Source organism: Oratosquilla oratoria, chromosome 22 (assembly GCF_046742065.1).
Source record: "Oratosquilla oratoria isolate Oo_2021 chromosome 22, ASM4674206v1, whole genome shotgun sequence".
Lineage (NCBI taxonomy): Eukaryota > Metazoa > Arthropoda > Malacostraca > Stomatopoda > Squillidae > Oratosquilla > Oratosquilla oratoria.
This window is the reverse complement of record NC_134798.1, coordinates 48,430,059-48,448,487: the sequence shown is the minus strand read 5'-3', so window position 1 is coordinate 48,448,487 and position 18,429 is coordinate 48,430,059. Positions and strand designations below refer to the sequence as shown.

At 39.3% G+C, this 18,429-nt stretch overlaps 1 protein-coding gene across 8 annotated transcripts in view; it reads right to left on the bottom strand.

Moving 5' to 3' along the window:
* The window catches only part of LOC143037550 (adenosylhomocysteinase-like 1), a 290,562-nt gene that overhangs the window by 179,108 nt on the left and 93,025 nt on the right, over positions 1-18,429 (bottom strand). For 3 of the 8 annotated variants that reach the window (XM_076205959.1, XM_076205961.1, XM_076205965.1), the window contains one exon: positions 18,302-18,340. The exons of the other annotated variants lie outside the window; for them this stretch is intronic. In XM_076205959.1, coding sequence (XP_076062074.1) covers positions 18,302-18,340 — 39 coding nt within the window. The remainder of the gene's footprint in view (positions 1-18,301; positions 18,341-18,429) is intronic. 8 annotated transcript variants of the gene reach the window in all.

The window sequence follows — 18,429 nt, the reverse complement described above, 5'->3', positions numbered from 1 at the left end:
GGAAAGTAATGGGAGAGAGAAGAGAAGGGAAAGAGAAGGAAAATGAGAAAGGAAGGGGGGAGACGGGAGTTAGAACCATTCCCTTGCCCGGTGCCGCCAGGCAATTTCATTCAGTCACACGTTGTTATCTCGTCGCCAATAACCTTAAGGACACCATCGCGTCCATGAGAGGAGGTGGAGCCGTAAAAGAATACTACGTTACTCTGGTCCGTAGGGGTGTCGAGGCGTTTTCCTACCCACTCTTACACGACGGTCTTTGTGCGCGCGGGCGTGTGTGTACATACATGTGTATATATATATATATATATATATATATATATATATATATATATATATATATATATATATATATCCTATTGCGATTTGAATCCTGAGGATTTTATTCAGTTCCGTCGTACTCCCTGTGCACAAGGATAGAAGCGCTGGTAAAGTTGAGTTCATATCGACCTCTAGACGTCCTCGTGTATGGTTCCACACAATTACACATTCATACAATATTATTATAAATACAACACACTTGACGCGCCCAATATACATTTGTTTATTCAGATAAATCTACCACGACCATCACCACGATGACGTCACCACTGCAGTCGATGACGTCAGCTGGTGGTGGGTGTGGTGGTAAACTACAGTACACAATCTTAACCACAGCCAACAACCCAATGCAAGAGTGCTCATAAAGAGGCAATATACTTTGTGTGTGTGTGTGTGTGTGTGTGTGTGTGTGTGTGTGTGTGTGTGTGTGTGTGTGTGTGTGTGAGAGAGAGAGAGAGAGAGAGAGAGAGAGAGAGGGGGGGGTTAGTTTCCTGGTCCCTCTTGAAACGAATAAACTAAATCACTAGGACAAACCTCCATTCTCTTTCCCCCACCCCCCCTATTCCCTTTGGGATCCCCCTCCTTTTCCTCTCCCCTCCTCCCTCTTCCTCTTCTTCTTCTTCTTCTTCCTCCTCCTCCTCTTCTTCCTCCTCCTCCCCCCCCAAGCCATGCGTCTCATGCACTCATCTGTCACACAGATCAACAACATCCGCCTCCTCTATTGTTATCTTCTTCCTCTCCGAATTCATGTTCTTCCTTATCTGTTATCACGTATCTATCACTATCACCGCTCTTCTTATCACCACGATCCTGGTCATTGGTGCCCTGCCACCACATACCACCATATACCACATACCACCACCAGAGGGAATTTTGATCTCCAACACTGGAAATGTCTTCATTATCACCATCTCCATCACTCTTCCACCACCACTCCACTCCACTCCACTCCACTCCACCTCGCCCTCCATCCGGCCTACGTCATCGATCCACTGGTCCCGGCGCGTCCACCAGACCCGTCGCCGCTGGTCGACGTTTCTGCGCGGTCACTCGTCGACCCGTCGACCAGTCGATCGCTTTACCGATGAAAGACGGGTAAGCTTACGTAATCGCCAATGGAGAGAGCCTCTCTCTCTCTCTCTCTCTCTCTCTCTCTCTCTCTCACAAACACACACACACGGGTTCGAATCCTGCCCAGGGCTGAGATCATTTCAGCATCGCTGCGCTTCGAGTCGTTACTCCAACTCTCGTGGGCGGGGAGTTGGGTGTGTACGTGTGAGGTCATAGCATTACCCATAGATCAGTCATACGAGCTCTGAGCTCTCTTCCGGGAGGGAAATAGCTGTAGATCTCGAGTCCAACACGTGATCCAAAGACCATGGTGGTGGTGAATACACACTCACACGAGCGCGCGAGACTTGCTGGTGTAGTGGATAGCGTCTTCACTTCTCAAGTAGCAAGTCCGAGTTCGAGCCCCGCACGTCTTGAAAGCTTCAGTAACCCTGCAAGTTCCCTTAACCGTGTCGGTGAGATCCAACACTAAACTCGACCACTTTCCATACCGAATCTCCATGGAAACTGAACATTCAAGGGGAACGTCGGAGACCTTTAGGTCCATCACGAGGCCGGAGACAAGACAATACATACAAAATTAAAATTGAATTGAAAATAAAATTCAAAATTATTCAAATACATTGAAATCAAATACAATACGAACCAAAATAACAACAAAAAACAGATATTACGATCATTTCAATATATAAAAAAATCAGATTAAAATAAAATGAAAAAATAAATAAAATACATTGAAATTGGATAGAATACGAAAGAAATTAACATTAAAAAATCACACATTAAGATAATTTCGTTTAGGTCCTTTATCCAAGCTCATTTTCAAACATTGAGTACATCCAAGGACCGCGAAGGAAACTTAATTATCTTCGTTAACTACACGGTTAGCTTAATTGGTTCTATCTCCTTATGGGGTCAATAGGATTCGACCTCCCCCCGGGCAGAGCAGAGGCCGGCACCAACTTCCTGTCCGGCTTTTTATACGATTAAGCATTAATCACGGGATAATAACTACAGAACGTGTAGAACCAAATATCAGAACGTTTCTTACAATAAGTGAATTATTAGGAGTAAATATAGCATATACATGTATGTATATGTTAGCCTTCCCTTGCCCTCGCCCGTCCACCGGCACCGTTCCCTTCTCAAATACATCCATCACCACCATCAACATCAATATCACCACCATCACCATCAATGTCACTATCATCACCATCAATATCACTATCATCACCAATATCACTATCATCACCATCATCATCACCACCATCAACATCACTATCACCACCATCACCATCAATATCACTATCATCACCACCATCAATATCACTATCATCACCACCATCACCAATATCACTATCATCACCATCATTATCACCACCATCATCACCACCACCATCAATATCACTATCATCACATCAGCAGCACCATCAATATAACTATCGTCACATCATCATCACCACCATCAATATCACTATCATCACCACATCATCACCATCATCAATATCCCTATCATCGCATCATCACCACCATCAATATCACCACCATCACATCATCATCATCAACACCGTCATCACCACTATCATCGCATTCCTTCCACAACACCAAAGGCCCAAGATCATACCAGAACCCACCTCAGTGCCGTGCCTCACTGGACTGCTGCCTGAGAACGCGCCAGACGATTCCTTTCGTGTACTATCGGGTCCCTGTCCTTCGTCCCTTCATCATCCGTAGGTGCTTTATATTCATATACTGGGTGTCGCCAGGCGATTTTATTTAGCTTTTGGGTGACACATTTCCAGTGAAGTTGCATGAATGTATATTTTTATGTATGTGATTACAAAAATGAAAATTATCAAAGAATTATGCAGTTTCTCAATTCGTATGAATCTGATCCCTTCTTTGAAGAATACATACACTCACACACATTATATATATATATTATATATATATATATATATATATCATATATATTATATATATATTGTACACACACATGCATACATGTGTGTGTGTGTGTGTGTGTGTGTGTGTGTGTGTGTGTGTGTGTGTGTGTGTGTGTGTCTCTCTCTCTCCAAGGCCCAATACTACCTTCGTATTTTCCGACTTAACTTGTTCCGTTAAACGCCGACCACGCCCTGCCCGCTACTCTCCCATCCGGGAAACTCAGAATTCCCAGACCAAACCCCCCCACTCTCCCTCCCTCCCCCCTCTTCCCCTCCGGGGTGCTGGTGGCCTCCTAAGTTCCCCCAATATCCTGAAGGCTTCAGAGCGAGAGAGAGATGGGGGGAAGAGGGAGGGGGAGGGGGGAGAGAGAGAGAGGAAGAGAGAGAGAGAGAGAGAGGAAGAGAGAGAGAGAGAGGGAGGAAGGGTGAGAGAGAGGGAGGAAGGGTAAGAGAGAGAGGGAGGAAGGGTGAGAGGGGGAGGAAGGGTGAGAGGGAGAGGGAGGGAGGGTGAGAGGGAGAGGAGAGAGAGAGAGAGAGAGAGAGAGAGAGAGAGAGAGAGAGAGAGAGAGAGAGAGAGAGAGAGAGAGGAGAGGAGAGAGAGAGAGAGAGAGAGAGAGAGAGAGAGAGAGAGAGAGAGAGAGAGAGAGAGAGAAAATCCGGAGACCCGCATACCCGGGTCGAACCATGACCGGATACCCGCCCGGCGCGTGGCCGGACAAGGAAATTTCGTGGTTCAATATACCCGGCTCCGTCTAATACTTGACATCACACCGCCAGATATCCTTCATCATATTACCGGGCACCCGCCAAACCGTGGCTGGATATCCGCCAAAATGTGGCTAAATATCCGTAAAAGCATTACCGGACACCCGCCAAAGCGTGATCAGATACCCACAAAAGTGTAGCCAAATAACTACATAGGAGTGGCCACATTTCCCCCAAATTTTGTCATGCCCATATAGCCGCCAAAGAGTGGCCAAATGCCCGCCAAAGCGTGGCCCAATCCACCAAAGCGTGGCCAAATACCAGCCAAAGCGTGGCCAAATAACCCCCAAAGCGTGACAAAATACCCGCCAAAGCGTGGCCAAATACCCGCCGAAGTGTGGCAAACTACCCGCCAAAGCGTGAAAAAAGTGACCAAATGCTCGCTAAAGCGTGCCCAAAAACACGCCAAACGTGGCCAAATACCTGCCAAAGCATGGCCAAATACCCTCCAAAGTGTGGCCAAATGTCCGCCAAAGCGTGGCCAAATGCCCGCCAAAACGTGGCCTAATGCCCGCCAAAGCATTACCAAATACCCGCTACAGCGTGACCAAATACACGCAAAAGCGTTACCAAATACCCGCCACAATGACCAAATACTCACAAAAGCGTGGCCAAATACTCGCCAAGGCGTGGCCAAATACCCGCCAAGGCGTGGCCAAATACTTATCCTATACGAACGCCACATTCGCCTTCAGGAATTGGGGAGACATCTGTCTGCGGCCGAAGCCATCACCTTTGCCCTATGCACTCGGGCAGCTAGTAACTCGTCAAGCCACTCTCGCTCGCCTACAGACTCAAGGACACTCCGTTGTGAGAGGGCGATCCCTAGCCCCTCCTCCTCCACTCACTTCCAGGAAAATCGGAAAAAAAAAAAAAAAAAAAAACATGGGAGAAAGAAGAAGACGACGACGACGAAGAAAAAGATGGAGGAGGAGGAGGAGAAGAAAAGAAGAAGTGCAAAGGTGAAAGAAGAAAAACGACGACAATAGCAAGAGGACGAAAACAAAAAAAAGAATCAAAACGAAGATATGAACAGACTGACCGAAACGAGACAAACTGATGACGTCACAGTAGGAAGATGATGATGATGATGATGATGAAGAAAGACAACAAATGAAGGTCTTTGGGGCACATAAGCTATTGGCTGGTCCATTTCAACTTTTACCACAACTTTCGTAAATAAACGACACCCCCCCCCTCAACCCATCAACTCCTACACACTCCCAATCCGCCGAGAACGGTCTGGATACCCATCACAAGTTGATCTAGTTGTAACTACAAAAATATAAAAAATAACTAAATAAATGAACAATTAAATAAACAAATGGAAATTAAATAAAATACTAAATTAAACAAAATAATAAATCAATAGAAATTGAGTTAAAAAGCAAAACAAATGAAACTAAACAAAAGAATAATTCGCACTGTCATCCGGATGAGTTCGAAAGCGCGAGAGTTCGGAAAACGATCAAATACATTCTAAACCTTCGAAGATTCGGGTAAAGATACTTTTTTTTGGGGGGGGTGGAGGGGGAGGGGGGGGGAGGTCGTCCATCGTCTCCACTTGCTCCCTCATGTGACCTTTTTGACTGTGACGTTGTGAACTCAACTCGCTCGCAGCATTAAACATCGTCAGGGAAAATGAAGGTCAATAGTACGGAAAAATTTATATGTATGTATGTATGTGTATATATATATATATATATATATATATATATATATATATATATATATATATAAATATATATACATATATATATATATATATATATATATGCGTTAATACCAAACACCAGATGGATCCGTCCTTTACAATGTTGTGGGAAGTCCATACATGGAGACCAGACTGCGTAAGTACGTACATACGCACACAAACGCGCGCGCACACACACACACACACATAGATCAGGCAACATACGAGCTCTCATCTAGAAGGATAACAGCTGTCGATCATGAGACCAAAACGTGATCCAAAACCATGGTGAAACAGAAAAACACACACACACACACACACACACACTGCGCGAGCGTTATCTAGGGTTGGTAGGTGGACGAAATAAATAAATAAAACAAATGAATGTATATATATATATATATATATATATATATATATATATATATATATATATATATATATATATGTGTGTGTGTGTGTGTGTGTGTGTGTGTGTGTGTGTGTGTGTGTGTGTGTGTGTATAAAACTAAGAAATTCTAGAAATGGCGAGCTTCTTTTTGTATAGAGTACCGTAATCAAATAATCTAACATTTCTAACGTACTACGCCCACTCTTAATCACCTTTGTCCTGGTTAACGACAGACAATTTCCAACAACTTTTCCTCGTTTCCGTAAAATAACTCTTCCTGGTTCTAAATATTTAATAAACTGGTTTAGGTTAAGTAAACAAGATAACGATAAGAGACAGAGGGGGAGCGAAGTGACAAAATAGAAGAGGCGGTTGGAACTGGAATAAGTTCTCTAGTAGAGCTTGTACGGGGTGACAAGGTATCCACAATTGAAGGAAGGGGGAGGGGGGAGGGGGAGGGAGGGGAGCGGAAGTGAGAGAGTACAGTTGTATACTGGCTTACGCAAGATGGAGAATGGCCAGTTGCCAGTTTGGCTACAGTTTCGCCAATTTCGACTTCCTAAAACAAGGGTGAGGGATATACGAGTAGGTGAGGGGACGGGGAGGGGAATGGAGAGGACGAGGGGGACGGGGAGGTGGGGAGAGGCGAAGGGGAAGGTCAAGGGGATCCCTTGGGAGTGAGGGGGGAAAAGGGAAGACTGATAGCGAGGTTTTGTTCCACAGGAATATACAGGGTGATCCAAAAGTTACTTTGCCGTGAGAGCATTTCATTAACAATTCTATTTCAACAAAATAAAACGTACATCAAAATATGTTTTTATTAAACGAAATGTATATCGATTAATTAATTATACATACATATGAGCAAATGTTTACTATGGTTTCCATTTTCCAATGTGTCAAATTCTGTCGTTAATATTTTCTTCAATACTTGAAAACTAGGTTTGTCTAGTAAATTCTTCCTTTGATCACTCCCCTCTCCAAACTGCGACTGATTTGGACTTTATTTTACCAGTGCTTCTATCCGCTATGGGCAATCTCGCGCCTCAAATTGCTTAGTCATGTGACTTAGAGCAGATCTTGGGAGAGACACAATGCGATCCACAAATCAAAAACATTATCAAGAAACGTCTTACATGATCAACATTTATAGGCGCACAATTTCCCATCCAAATTACTCAAACTTGCCAAATAAAGCAGAAGTTTGTCTATAAAAAAAAAAGTTAGGTCACTGTTTTATCTTACGGAAACAAGAGGGCACAAGATAAAAAAATAAAAATAAAAAAGAGTCAGGAACTATTATTTCCACGAAATCAGAATAGTGTTCTTAAGTAAACAATTGTTTTTTTTACTTAAGTTATTTACTTTCTGTATCTGCATTGCCTCTGACCTGAGTAGTGGGGGGGCGGAGACAGGTACAGCGTTTCATCCAAGAGGAGCTAAGATGAAAGGGAAGCCTGGGAAACAAATGGGTGACAGATGGGTGTAGGATGGGACCTTGGCTGGCTACCCTCTCATAAAGGAGAAGAAACCTTTAGTATATAAATACAAATAAATAAACAAGTTTATTCGCATTGTTTTCTTTAGTGATCCACGATCACATTCAGAGGCACAGATTGCAAATTTGATCTATACCATGTAAAACTAGATTTTCAATCTAGTGTTTACACCAAGCGAGATTTCCAGTTTCTAAATTGCACCGTTCCCATGATCATTTGCAAATACATTCTTGCAATGTTCAGGTCACGTGATGTTCTTGAGACACTGCCAAACCTCTCTCTCTCTCTCTCTCTCTCTCGTTGGTGGATTTCTACGTCTTCCATGATCATGGCGTGTCAAATAATGACTCAGTTTCACGTTTTTTTTCACACATTGTTTGACGATGTGGTGGATTGGTTTCGTTATTTTTTTCATTATGTCGCTTTTTTTTATCATGGTAAGAGCCAATCGAGACTCAAAATCTGACTTCTCTGATTCATCTCTGAAGCAATCGCTTCCAAAACCACACCAAAGTTTCCCAATATGGTATACAGACATATATATATATATATATATATATATATATATATATATATATATATATATATATATACATATATATATATATATATACATATATACACAACACGGAATGGGTCCCAGTGAAGATATACATTTTTATCAACCACAATACACTTTAATTCACATCAACTTCGAGAGACTCGAGAAGGCCAACATGCAGAAATTGAAACATGGTACAGCCAAGGACTCGAATCTCCATAACAGTCTCCTTTGCCCTTGGTACATGGACAGCCAACAGGGGAGTGGCTGTATCGGGCATCAGTTACCCCATGACGTGTATCCATGTCCGTATTCTTGAACGAAGCACGATCCAAGGACCAGAAGCTTCGTGGCAATCAATTATCGTCTTTATTTCCTGTGAGCATAAGGACGTTTTTTTTCCAGTCCAACGATGACGAGTTATTCAGAACTCTGCTTCGCGCAAATGACGACGAAATTGACGCAAGAATGCTCATAATAAGAACGTTTTTATTTCATTCTAATCACACGTCACCAACTCCCATGGGGTTGACGGGGAAGGGGGGGGGAGAAAGATGGGGGGGAGGGTTAAATCATGGTGACAAAGACTCTATTGACACCTGAAATGAGCTCTGGACAATGCGATCGAAGTTCACCGGGTACAATCGAATCTTGTTGATCGAGAGTTTCTGATCCAATTGTGTTTCTGCCATGGTTTGTTTCACACCGATTTCAGTACTCGAGTACAATGGTCCGTACTATAAGAAATAATTATAAATAAAATAAAAGAAAATAAACAAATAGCGCTGGCGTTTGGTCGTCTGGTGAAACATTTGAAACTTTCATTACTCGATTATTACTTTGCCAAATGGGAACCAGCTGGTGACCTTTGAATAAATGGTGGTTATTCACACACACACACTATATATATATATATATATATATATATATATATATATATATATATATATATATATATAATATATATATATATATATATATATATATATATATATATATATATATCACCCCTAATGCCAAATTGTTGGTGGCTGTAGCGTGAAACTTGTTGAAATGCCCTTGCTCCCAAAGGCTTTATCTTAGTTCCATTGTGACTGGCAAATTTGACGCATAGTTATGAGGCAAAAACTACCATTGAGGCATTACGCGTATCAATGTGTGTCAAGGATATATATATATATATATATATATATGTATATATATATATATATATATATATATATATATATATATGTATGAATATATATATATACATATATATATATATATATATATATAATTATATATAAATATATATATATATATATATATATTTTTTTTTTTTTTTTTTTTTTTTTTTTTTTGCAAGAGTTCCGATAGATTTGGCGACTCGTTTGAATAAATTTGATTGTGGCTGTGTTCGTGAATATATCTGCATTCATATCAACTTTATCAACTGTGCGTTTCGCAGTCCATGAACAGTCACAAGCAAAATTTGAGCCATAATACAGCCCTCACATCATCATTTTTTTGTGGAGTCCGTAATATATTTTCTGGTATTCTATTTAGCTTTGTTAGGTGGTTTTCTTGAATAGATAAAAAACAAGGAATTTAACTTGGTATTGTGAAATCTGTGGTTGGGTCAAAACTTTTGCTTTAACTGTACATTCATCTACAGATAAAAACAAGAGAACGCCTGGAGAGATACGCAATTCGTCCTGCAAAAACAATCACTTTTATTTCACCTATACACAAACAGAAACATTTCTATATCGTCTTGTGACGTTACATATAAGTATTATATAATGAAAATATGAGTTAATATATGGGGAATCGTCTATATGCGAAACGAAGGTATACGAAGATTTTGAGGTACGAAAGGAGAAAAGTAAGGGCGATTTTCTCTATGCAAAAGGGATACGCTTCGATGATACTAAAAGTTGTATGAAAAAATAGCGAAAATACGGTAAAGAACCAAGTTTACCGTACAAGCCACTCGTCTGGTCCTGGTTACACACCATTGACGTGTGTTACGTACTTATCGTCATTCCTCCCAAGCGCCCACTAACGTAATCATCATCTTCTGTGTATGTTTTCACTTTTGTACATAATTTGTGAGTAAATACCATCTTAAATTTTATTAATATTTTACTGACATTACATCTGTAGATTTAAGAGGTTTATCATCTATCTAGTACCTACTTTAGGGTTATTTGGGGGGTACCTGGAACACATCTCTACATTTTCTCAAGTCCTTGTGGGATAAATTGCTTCAATATACGAAAGTATTTAAAGGTACGTATCTCTTTCGTACATATGGAATTCCCTGTCCGTGTAACAATTTTTCGCAAATTGATCAACAGCTGGTGTAGTCTGTTAACTTGTTAACATCAACGTTTAGGCGTCGTTTAGCTAAGCTACAAAAGTTACGAGTTTTATGTTGGTTACATCGAGCTTGATTTTTTTTAAACGCTCGCTGAAAGGCATCGCATACATGTTCGGTCGAATCGCATTACACACGCGGATCCAAAAAACGAAACGTTAATTACGAACGACAACAAAGTTTCCAGCTTTATGTGTGTGTGTGATGATGCCATATTGCATTTGCCAGCGCACTAACGCGTTAATTTACATCGTATATCGACACATTTCAATATAAATATTGACTGAACCATTAGTAAATCATCAACAATAATGCAGTGTTTACGAGTTGATGGAGTCGCATATACATGGACACAAACATAGGCTGAGATGCACTATAAAAAGATATAAGTATATATATTAATGACATAGATGTAGTAGCACACGAGTAAAATAAAACAGACTCACTCTCAGTCTTAGCTTTCTCCGAGAGTGGTTCTAAGTTTTAAAGTACATATATATACATACACATACATACGTACATATCAAAAGGCCTTTTTCACCAATGTAAGGTGGGTGGACAAATAAAAACATACACTCCTTCACCCATCCAAATTTCATTTGTCGCCCATCCCAACTTAGCTCCTCCTGGATGAAGGGCCATCCCTCATTCCCATCACATTGCTCAGGTCAAAAGCGATGCAGCGAGACACAGCTCTTGCATAGAAGACCCCGACAGCTGAAGCTGGTTTACCCCTCCTCCAACCGTTTCATTATATGGCGACCCTCCCTTCCTCATACATTTGGAAAATAAACAAATAAATGAAGAGACAAATAAATCAAAATGAACAGACAAGAAAAACATCTCTTCGGTTAGCGTAATTTCTTCGTCCATTTACAATCACTCTCCCAGTCACTCCAACGAGTATCTCTGACATTCTCCCTCCCATGCTCGACATGCATTCATCTTGTATACAATACCACTTTCCTGTCCATCTCTACCTTATCCGTCAGAACTCTTTCCTCCCTCGCCCTCCTCCTCTCCTCCACATTTCTCACTCTATCCATCCTCTCAACACTCACCATATTACCAATCTATTTTTTCCTCCACATTCCACGTCTCTCTTCCATATAAAGCCGTGGACATGACCACTTCTTCCTATAAACTTATCATTGAGTTCATCAAAAGACATCAATTTCTTATGACACTTCAACCCGGATATTTCATGGCCTCTCTTACACTGTAATTCACCCTCACCTCCACTCCTCCATTCCCTGCTACGTGTGAGCACAAATACTTAAACCCCCTTAATTCATTTTAAAAATTTACTCTACACTCACCACTGACCAGGCCACATCACCACTCTTATGCATCACCTTTTTTCAGTTCGTAGGTTAATAATTGTGAACGATATGCATCACACGCGCTGACACGTACTGCCTGTGATAATCTACGAAGAGGGGGCCATTCTGATAGAAAGATTCCGAGAAGCGGGCCATTCTGGTAGAAAGGTTCGGGTGGGCGAGCCAATCAGCCAAGGATGTCCGCCCTAATAATAGCTGCAGTTTGTACCAGAATGTGTCATATTACGGACAGTTTCGTCACACGGAAATTGTGTTCTTCCTCAACGTGATACCGAAGGCCGGGTGGAGATTTTTTCCTTCGTCTCGTTTCGCGTTTTGATTACGTGTTACAATGAACCATAAATTCGATATTGCCCTAATCTGGAACTAAACGATATATGGAACGCCCCCTCTCAAAAGAACATAATAGAAGAGAGTGCAAGAGACCATAATGCATACACTAGGCAGTTCCAGTCCCTTACTACTAGTCATCCCTATCCATAAAATTTTCTAATTTTCTCTGAACACAACTAATTGTTTCAGCGCTCTCTACATGATTATTCTTTATCTCTCTCTCATATATATATATATACTGTATATATATATATATATATATATATATATATATATATATATATATATATATATATCTTGCTCAATCCATTTCCTGCAAATCAGCAATCCCTTGACGCAAGGTACAGATCACGTCAGAGCAAAGGTCGGATGATTCCGTCCTTGAGCACCGTCGTCGCGGAATGGAGCCGACATTACGTCATAAAGTCGCCCAAGACGTTCGAATCAAATATCCATACGATAGGATTCATATGTAAACTGACGAAACTGTCTACATTTTCAGACCGATTTGACGACAAAAATGAATATGTATCTGAATAATAAATCGTAATATAAATTAATTATGCGAGACTACCGGAAAGTGTGATTCGTTATGCAAACAAATCGTAGGCGGTTTTTGGCAACTGATCAAGGCTTTTCCTGTTTGAATTCGGAGAAATGGTTTGAAAAACCAAATAACTACACAAAAACCTGCGGTACAGCAATTATCATTATCATTCCGATATATATTTCATTTGACTTAATTTCAATTTACAATTATATCATAACTCGATATTATATTTTCCACGTATTACAACGTGTTTATTTTCATATATTATTTAACATCATAATTGCCATTAATATTTATCGTTATTGGCAAGTCCAGTCATTATTTTTTTTTTTATGAATTGACGACGATGCAGCTGGGAACAACACACTGCAAAAGGACATTCAAACCACTCTCTCTCTCTCTGGTAAACATTTAAATATAGTAAATAAATAAATAAAAGCAAGTAAATAAATTATTATATTAAATAAACAATATAAAATAAATTTAGCAACATTAAAATCCACTGTACGTCATTATATCACACGTACACACGTATAACACGACTCGATGGCGCGGTTGTTAGTTCCCAGCTGCCACTACGGAGGTCCGGGTTCGAATCCCGCCCAGGGCTAAAACAATTTCCGTATCGATGCGCTGCGAGTCGTTACACCAACTCTCGTGGGCGGGGAGTTGGGTGTGTGTATGCCTGTAAGGTCACAGCATTACCCATAGATCGGTCATGTACGAGCTCTGAGCTCTCTTTCGGGAGGGAAAGAGCTGTCGATCACGAGTCCAACACGTGATCCAAGACAATGGCGAATCACACGTTACTGGACTTACGCCGGGAAGCGTTTAGTCGCGACCGAAGCTGGTCGATACCAATGCGTCACAACGCCAACTGCAGTGAAAGTATAATGAACCAAAATAGCGCTCGTCATTGACAGAATTCCATAAAATTAGGTCTTCCGTACCCGGTGGCACTTTTCCTTTCATTCGCATTGCCGCAGATTGATTTTATTCACCTACACACGACATCTTCGAAAGTGAAGGAATTAATGATGGTAAAATATTGGCAAGACAGAGAAACACACTTGTTTTAAAATTGTCACTAATTTCTATCTAACATGGAAAAACGACGTCTGTACATTTCTAAATACTTTCTGAATTTCTAAAAAACATGGCAGGTGATAACCTAATGTACTATTTTTCTGTAACAAGTCTGATAAATAAATAAATAAATAAATAGAAAAATTATTAGACTGGAAAAATAAATAAATTACAAGCCCGCACTGCGCTTCTACGCCAACGATGTCTGAATAATTCAGATTCACAACACAACCCACTCGTACAAGCAAACTTTGCCGCAAAACATCTCATCTCAGTGAATCAGCAAATATATTACATCCTTCGTCCAAGGCTGCGATATTTTTTTTTTAGTTTCGACCATGGGCGCAATAAAGCAATAGAAAATTAATCATTAATTTTGTAAATTAAAATGTATCAACGTAATATGCAATTTTGTGGTCGGAAATAAAAATAAAAAATACCTTGCTACAAGTAAATATGCTAACCTAATGTACGAAGTCGGTAGCATAGAATCGGGACGCCATCTTGTCGTCTGTCAATTGACGGCCTCGGTACTTCCGACAGTACCTCGCCAGGTACATTTTCTTGAAGGAATGTTATGGAGCGGAGATACATGCATTCCTTCAAGCTGCAAGAAATTTGTATACCCCAAAAGCTGAGTGGTTGAAAAGCCCGCCAACGTCTCTCACGACGACGACAACGAGGACGAGCCGGATGACATTTAATTTGCCGGTAATGATTTATTAAACACAGGTTAGGTTAGGTTAGTTTAGGTTAGACGAATTCATCATCCTTATATTTCTTCGACGTCGGCATTTATCATAACAAACATGGCGTACCATTCGTCCGACACGACTTCGTTACTTACGAAATCTGTTTTATCACTTTTTTTTCGCTCACAAAATTGCATATTACGTTGATACATTATAATTTACAAAATTAATAATTAATTTTCTATTGCTACTTTGCGCCCATGGTTGTAACTAAAAAATGACCAAGGCTGCTAACTGCATACTCATTAACACACAATACTCATTAACCACACAATACACTCAACTAACTTGTGAAGTTCCAAATTCAAAGTCTGTGTGACAAAAGAACCACTTTCGTGTAATGTAAATATTAGAGCCAAGGGTAAAATGTTATAGTTCCCCCGTACCCATTTTCTCTGATGCTCTCGGCTCAATCGTTTTCTCTGTTCACAGGGGTGACTTTAGAACTCTCACGGGTACTCTAACATTTTAATGTTATTATATCCTCATCAATGATCAGTCGTTAGTGCGCTGCATTTTTTTTTATCTTAAATTCATATTAATTTGTTGTTTCAATTATGGCGCCCTAGTAAAAAAAAAAAACTATTAATACACAAAAATTAGTTTAAAAAAAATATATATATACATTGTCCGTAGCCTTTCTGATCATATTCGATTAAAAAGTATATTATATATATATATATATATATATATAATATATATATATATATATATATATTGCATACCCTAATCCTTATGGACTTTGAAAATGCCGATTTGACACAAGCTAGATTATTTCGTACAGACGTTAGTCGGGTAGCTATTATTAAAAAATGATAAAATAATAACGAATATAAAAAATAAAAACGTTCAGACTTCCAGGATTCACTTTACAGCAGCAAAATAAAATCGCTTACCGCCTGCCACAACGAGATTCATACAATGCGCCACGGCTCTTGACCGCTCATAACTTTTAGATTCACAACAGCTACCACAATTTCGGAACGAAAATTACCAAAATAATTAAACTTCCGAATACTGAGAACAATTCTTAATATTTCTAAGATGTAGATGCGGTTATAGTCTTTATATCGACAGCTCCTTAAGGATTCTTCCCGCTTTTCTTTATTTATTGTAAAACTCATTTTTTGCCGTTTTCTAGACATCTACATTTCGAAAAAAGTTTCCTTTCCCAATATTGGAAAACGCCCCATTCTATTTCCTTTAAACCCCCAACTGAGAGAAAACTATGCTAAATACATAGACCATAGAAACTCCCTTTATCTGTTTACCTAATCACCTCATGTGACCTTGATAAGCAGGAAACCACCCTTCTCTCCCTCCCTATCACCTTCTTAACCTTCGACACAACCCCAATAAAATTATGCAATAAACCGTATTGCAAAACATCATTGCCAATGCAGTAAACCGTATTGAGGAGCCGTATCATTAACTTAATAATGTGTCAATGGTAATGCTTATGGGAACGGTACTGACGATGTTAGTAAGTATTTACATATTTTCCTTGTCTGTTGAGTATCAACAAATAAGATAATAATAATAATAATAATAATAATAATAATAATAATAATAATAATAAATTTCTACGATAACACTCTATGATCTGCTTTTTAAGTTTAAAATGTATCTTATCCTTATCGTCCCTTAACAGAAAATCAAATTTCCAAAACATGAAAGACTACTCTCGGTCATTGCCAGTTTGTCCATCAAGATAGAAGCGCAAGTAAAAACGTAGTCCATTTCACCCATAGAGCTGTACTGTCCTCGTTATTGTGAAATTTGTACGAGTGTGAAAGTTATGCTACGAAAGTGAAAGTTAATTCATAAATTGTGAAAATGAATTATCAACTGTGAAATTTAATCTATCAATTGTGAAAACTAATATATTAATTGTGAAAGTTAATCCATAGAGTGTGCAACTTAATTCCTCGTATGTGAGTTAAATTATCAATTGTGAAATTAATTCATAAACTGAATTAGTTTACCAATTGTCAAAGTTAATTTATCATGTGAAAGTCAATTCATCAATTGTGAAAGTCAATTTATCAATCCTGAAAGTTAATCTATCAATAGTGACACTGAATTTATAGATTGTGAAATTTGCATTATTGATTGTAAAAGTTACAATATAAATCACATTTAGCTGCCCTTTGAAATTATCACTTATAACTTAAACTGTGAAAAGTTAAATTAAAGCTAATTTTTATGTAAACCTAGTGACAGATTAAAGCCTTATAATTACGTTTCACAAAATATCACAACACAAATTACACCACTGTGAAAACTACACTATCAATAATTTACACAATTCACAACTGTAAACGTGACCTATGATTATGGAACTACATTATCAACGATTTACACAAATCTCAACTGTGAAAGTGACCAGCAATTGTGGAAACAATATCAACGATTTACACAACTAATTTTCAAATGTGAAAGTGATCAACAACACCTACGTTACACAACTGAACGTGAATTAATTCTACAAATAGCGAAAAAACACTTTACACAACCATTCACAAAAACTCAACTATAATTCACTTAAGTTACACTACTAAGCGATCAATCTATATTATTTCTCAAGAATTCATATCTATTATGCAACGAATTACACAATTCACACTTTCACAACTGCAGTCAGGTGATTCCATTCGTTCACGAAAAGTAATCCCCTTAAACGCAGCAATGAAGTTAGCATGAAAACTAAACTTCAACTTGACTAACACGTCCGTCAATTAAACCTCTCGAAAACCCACTATGACGTTAACGGAACACTTCAAATATTCAATTCTGGTGAACGTCTAAATATCTTGAGTCTTTCGTCCTCTAAGTACATTGAAGACTCGTTTTCTCACGACCATAAAATCTTCGATGTATTTAAACTAGCTGTTCCCAAATTGTGGTATGCGAGCACTTTCGGGGTTATGTGCCATTTTCGACTGCTGGCAACTGGGTTGTCAACAACTAAACATTCGTCGCGTAGCGGCTCATTGGCACAGCCAGTTTTCCCACATGCCTCCGTACTGAAGATAAAGTGTCATCAGTTAGTAGAGTAAATTTTCATTGTGCGTTTTTTTTTTATCTTGCATCCCTGTCATTAATATTTAACCATTGTGTTCATTGTTGTTTGTTCATTCGTGTGTTCTATTTGAATAAACATATCTGATTATTTCTGGAACTGAGGACTTCAACAGTTTCACGCTTTTGTATTAACTGTGAGAAAAAACAGGTGTGTGTGTGTGTGTGTGTGTGTGTGTGTGTGTGTGTGTGTGTGTGTGTGTGTGTGTGTGTGTATGAGAGAGAGAAAATAAATAGAGGACTTAATCAATCGTATATAAACTCTTGTTGATACCTCGCTGGAAAATATACAAACTATCATAAATATGTACAACATTAAATGTTTTCTCTCATCCTTTTTTTCAGCAAATGCCTTGAGCAAAAACAAATCTGACAATACGGAGAGCAATTCCATATCATCCAAAGAGAATATAAAAAAGGTGCAATCTTCCTTTGTACAGATCTCCCCGCACACTACTAAGGCCACACGGCCACTACTATGTACAACACAGCCTTGAACAGGAAACACTACACAAACACAAAAGACAAGCAATACAAGGAGACACAGACATGTGATTAGGACACACTGACCTGGTACACAGCATTACTCCATGAAGGCTCGCCAAGCAGCTTGCCAGAAGAAAACAAGGCATTTGATTAGTAAAGCATTGGCTGTGGGGGTCTGTAACCTGTCTGGGGCAAGTTTAAGTCACTAGGTC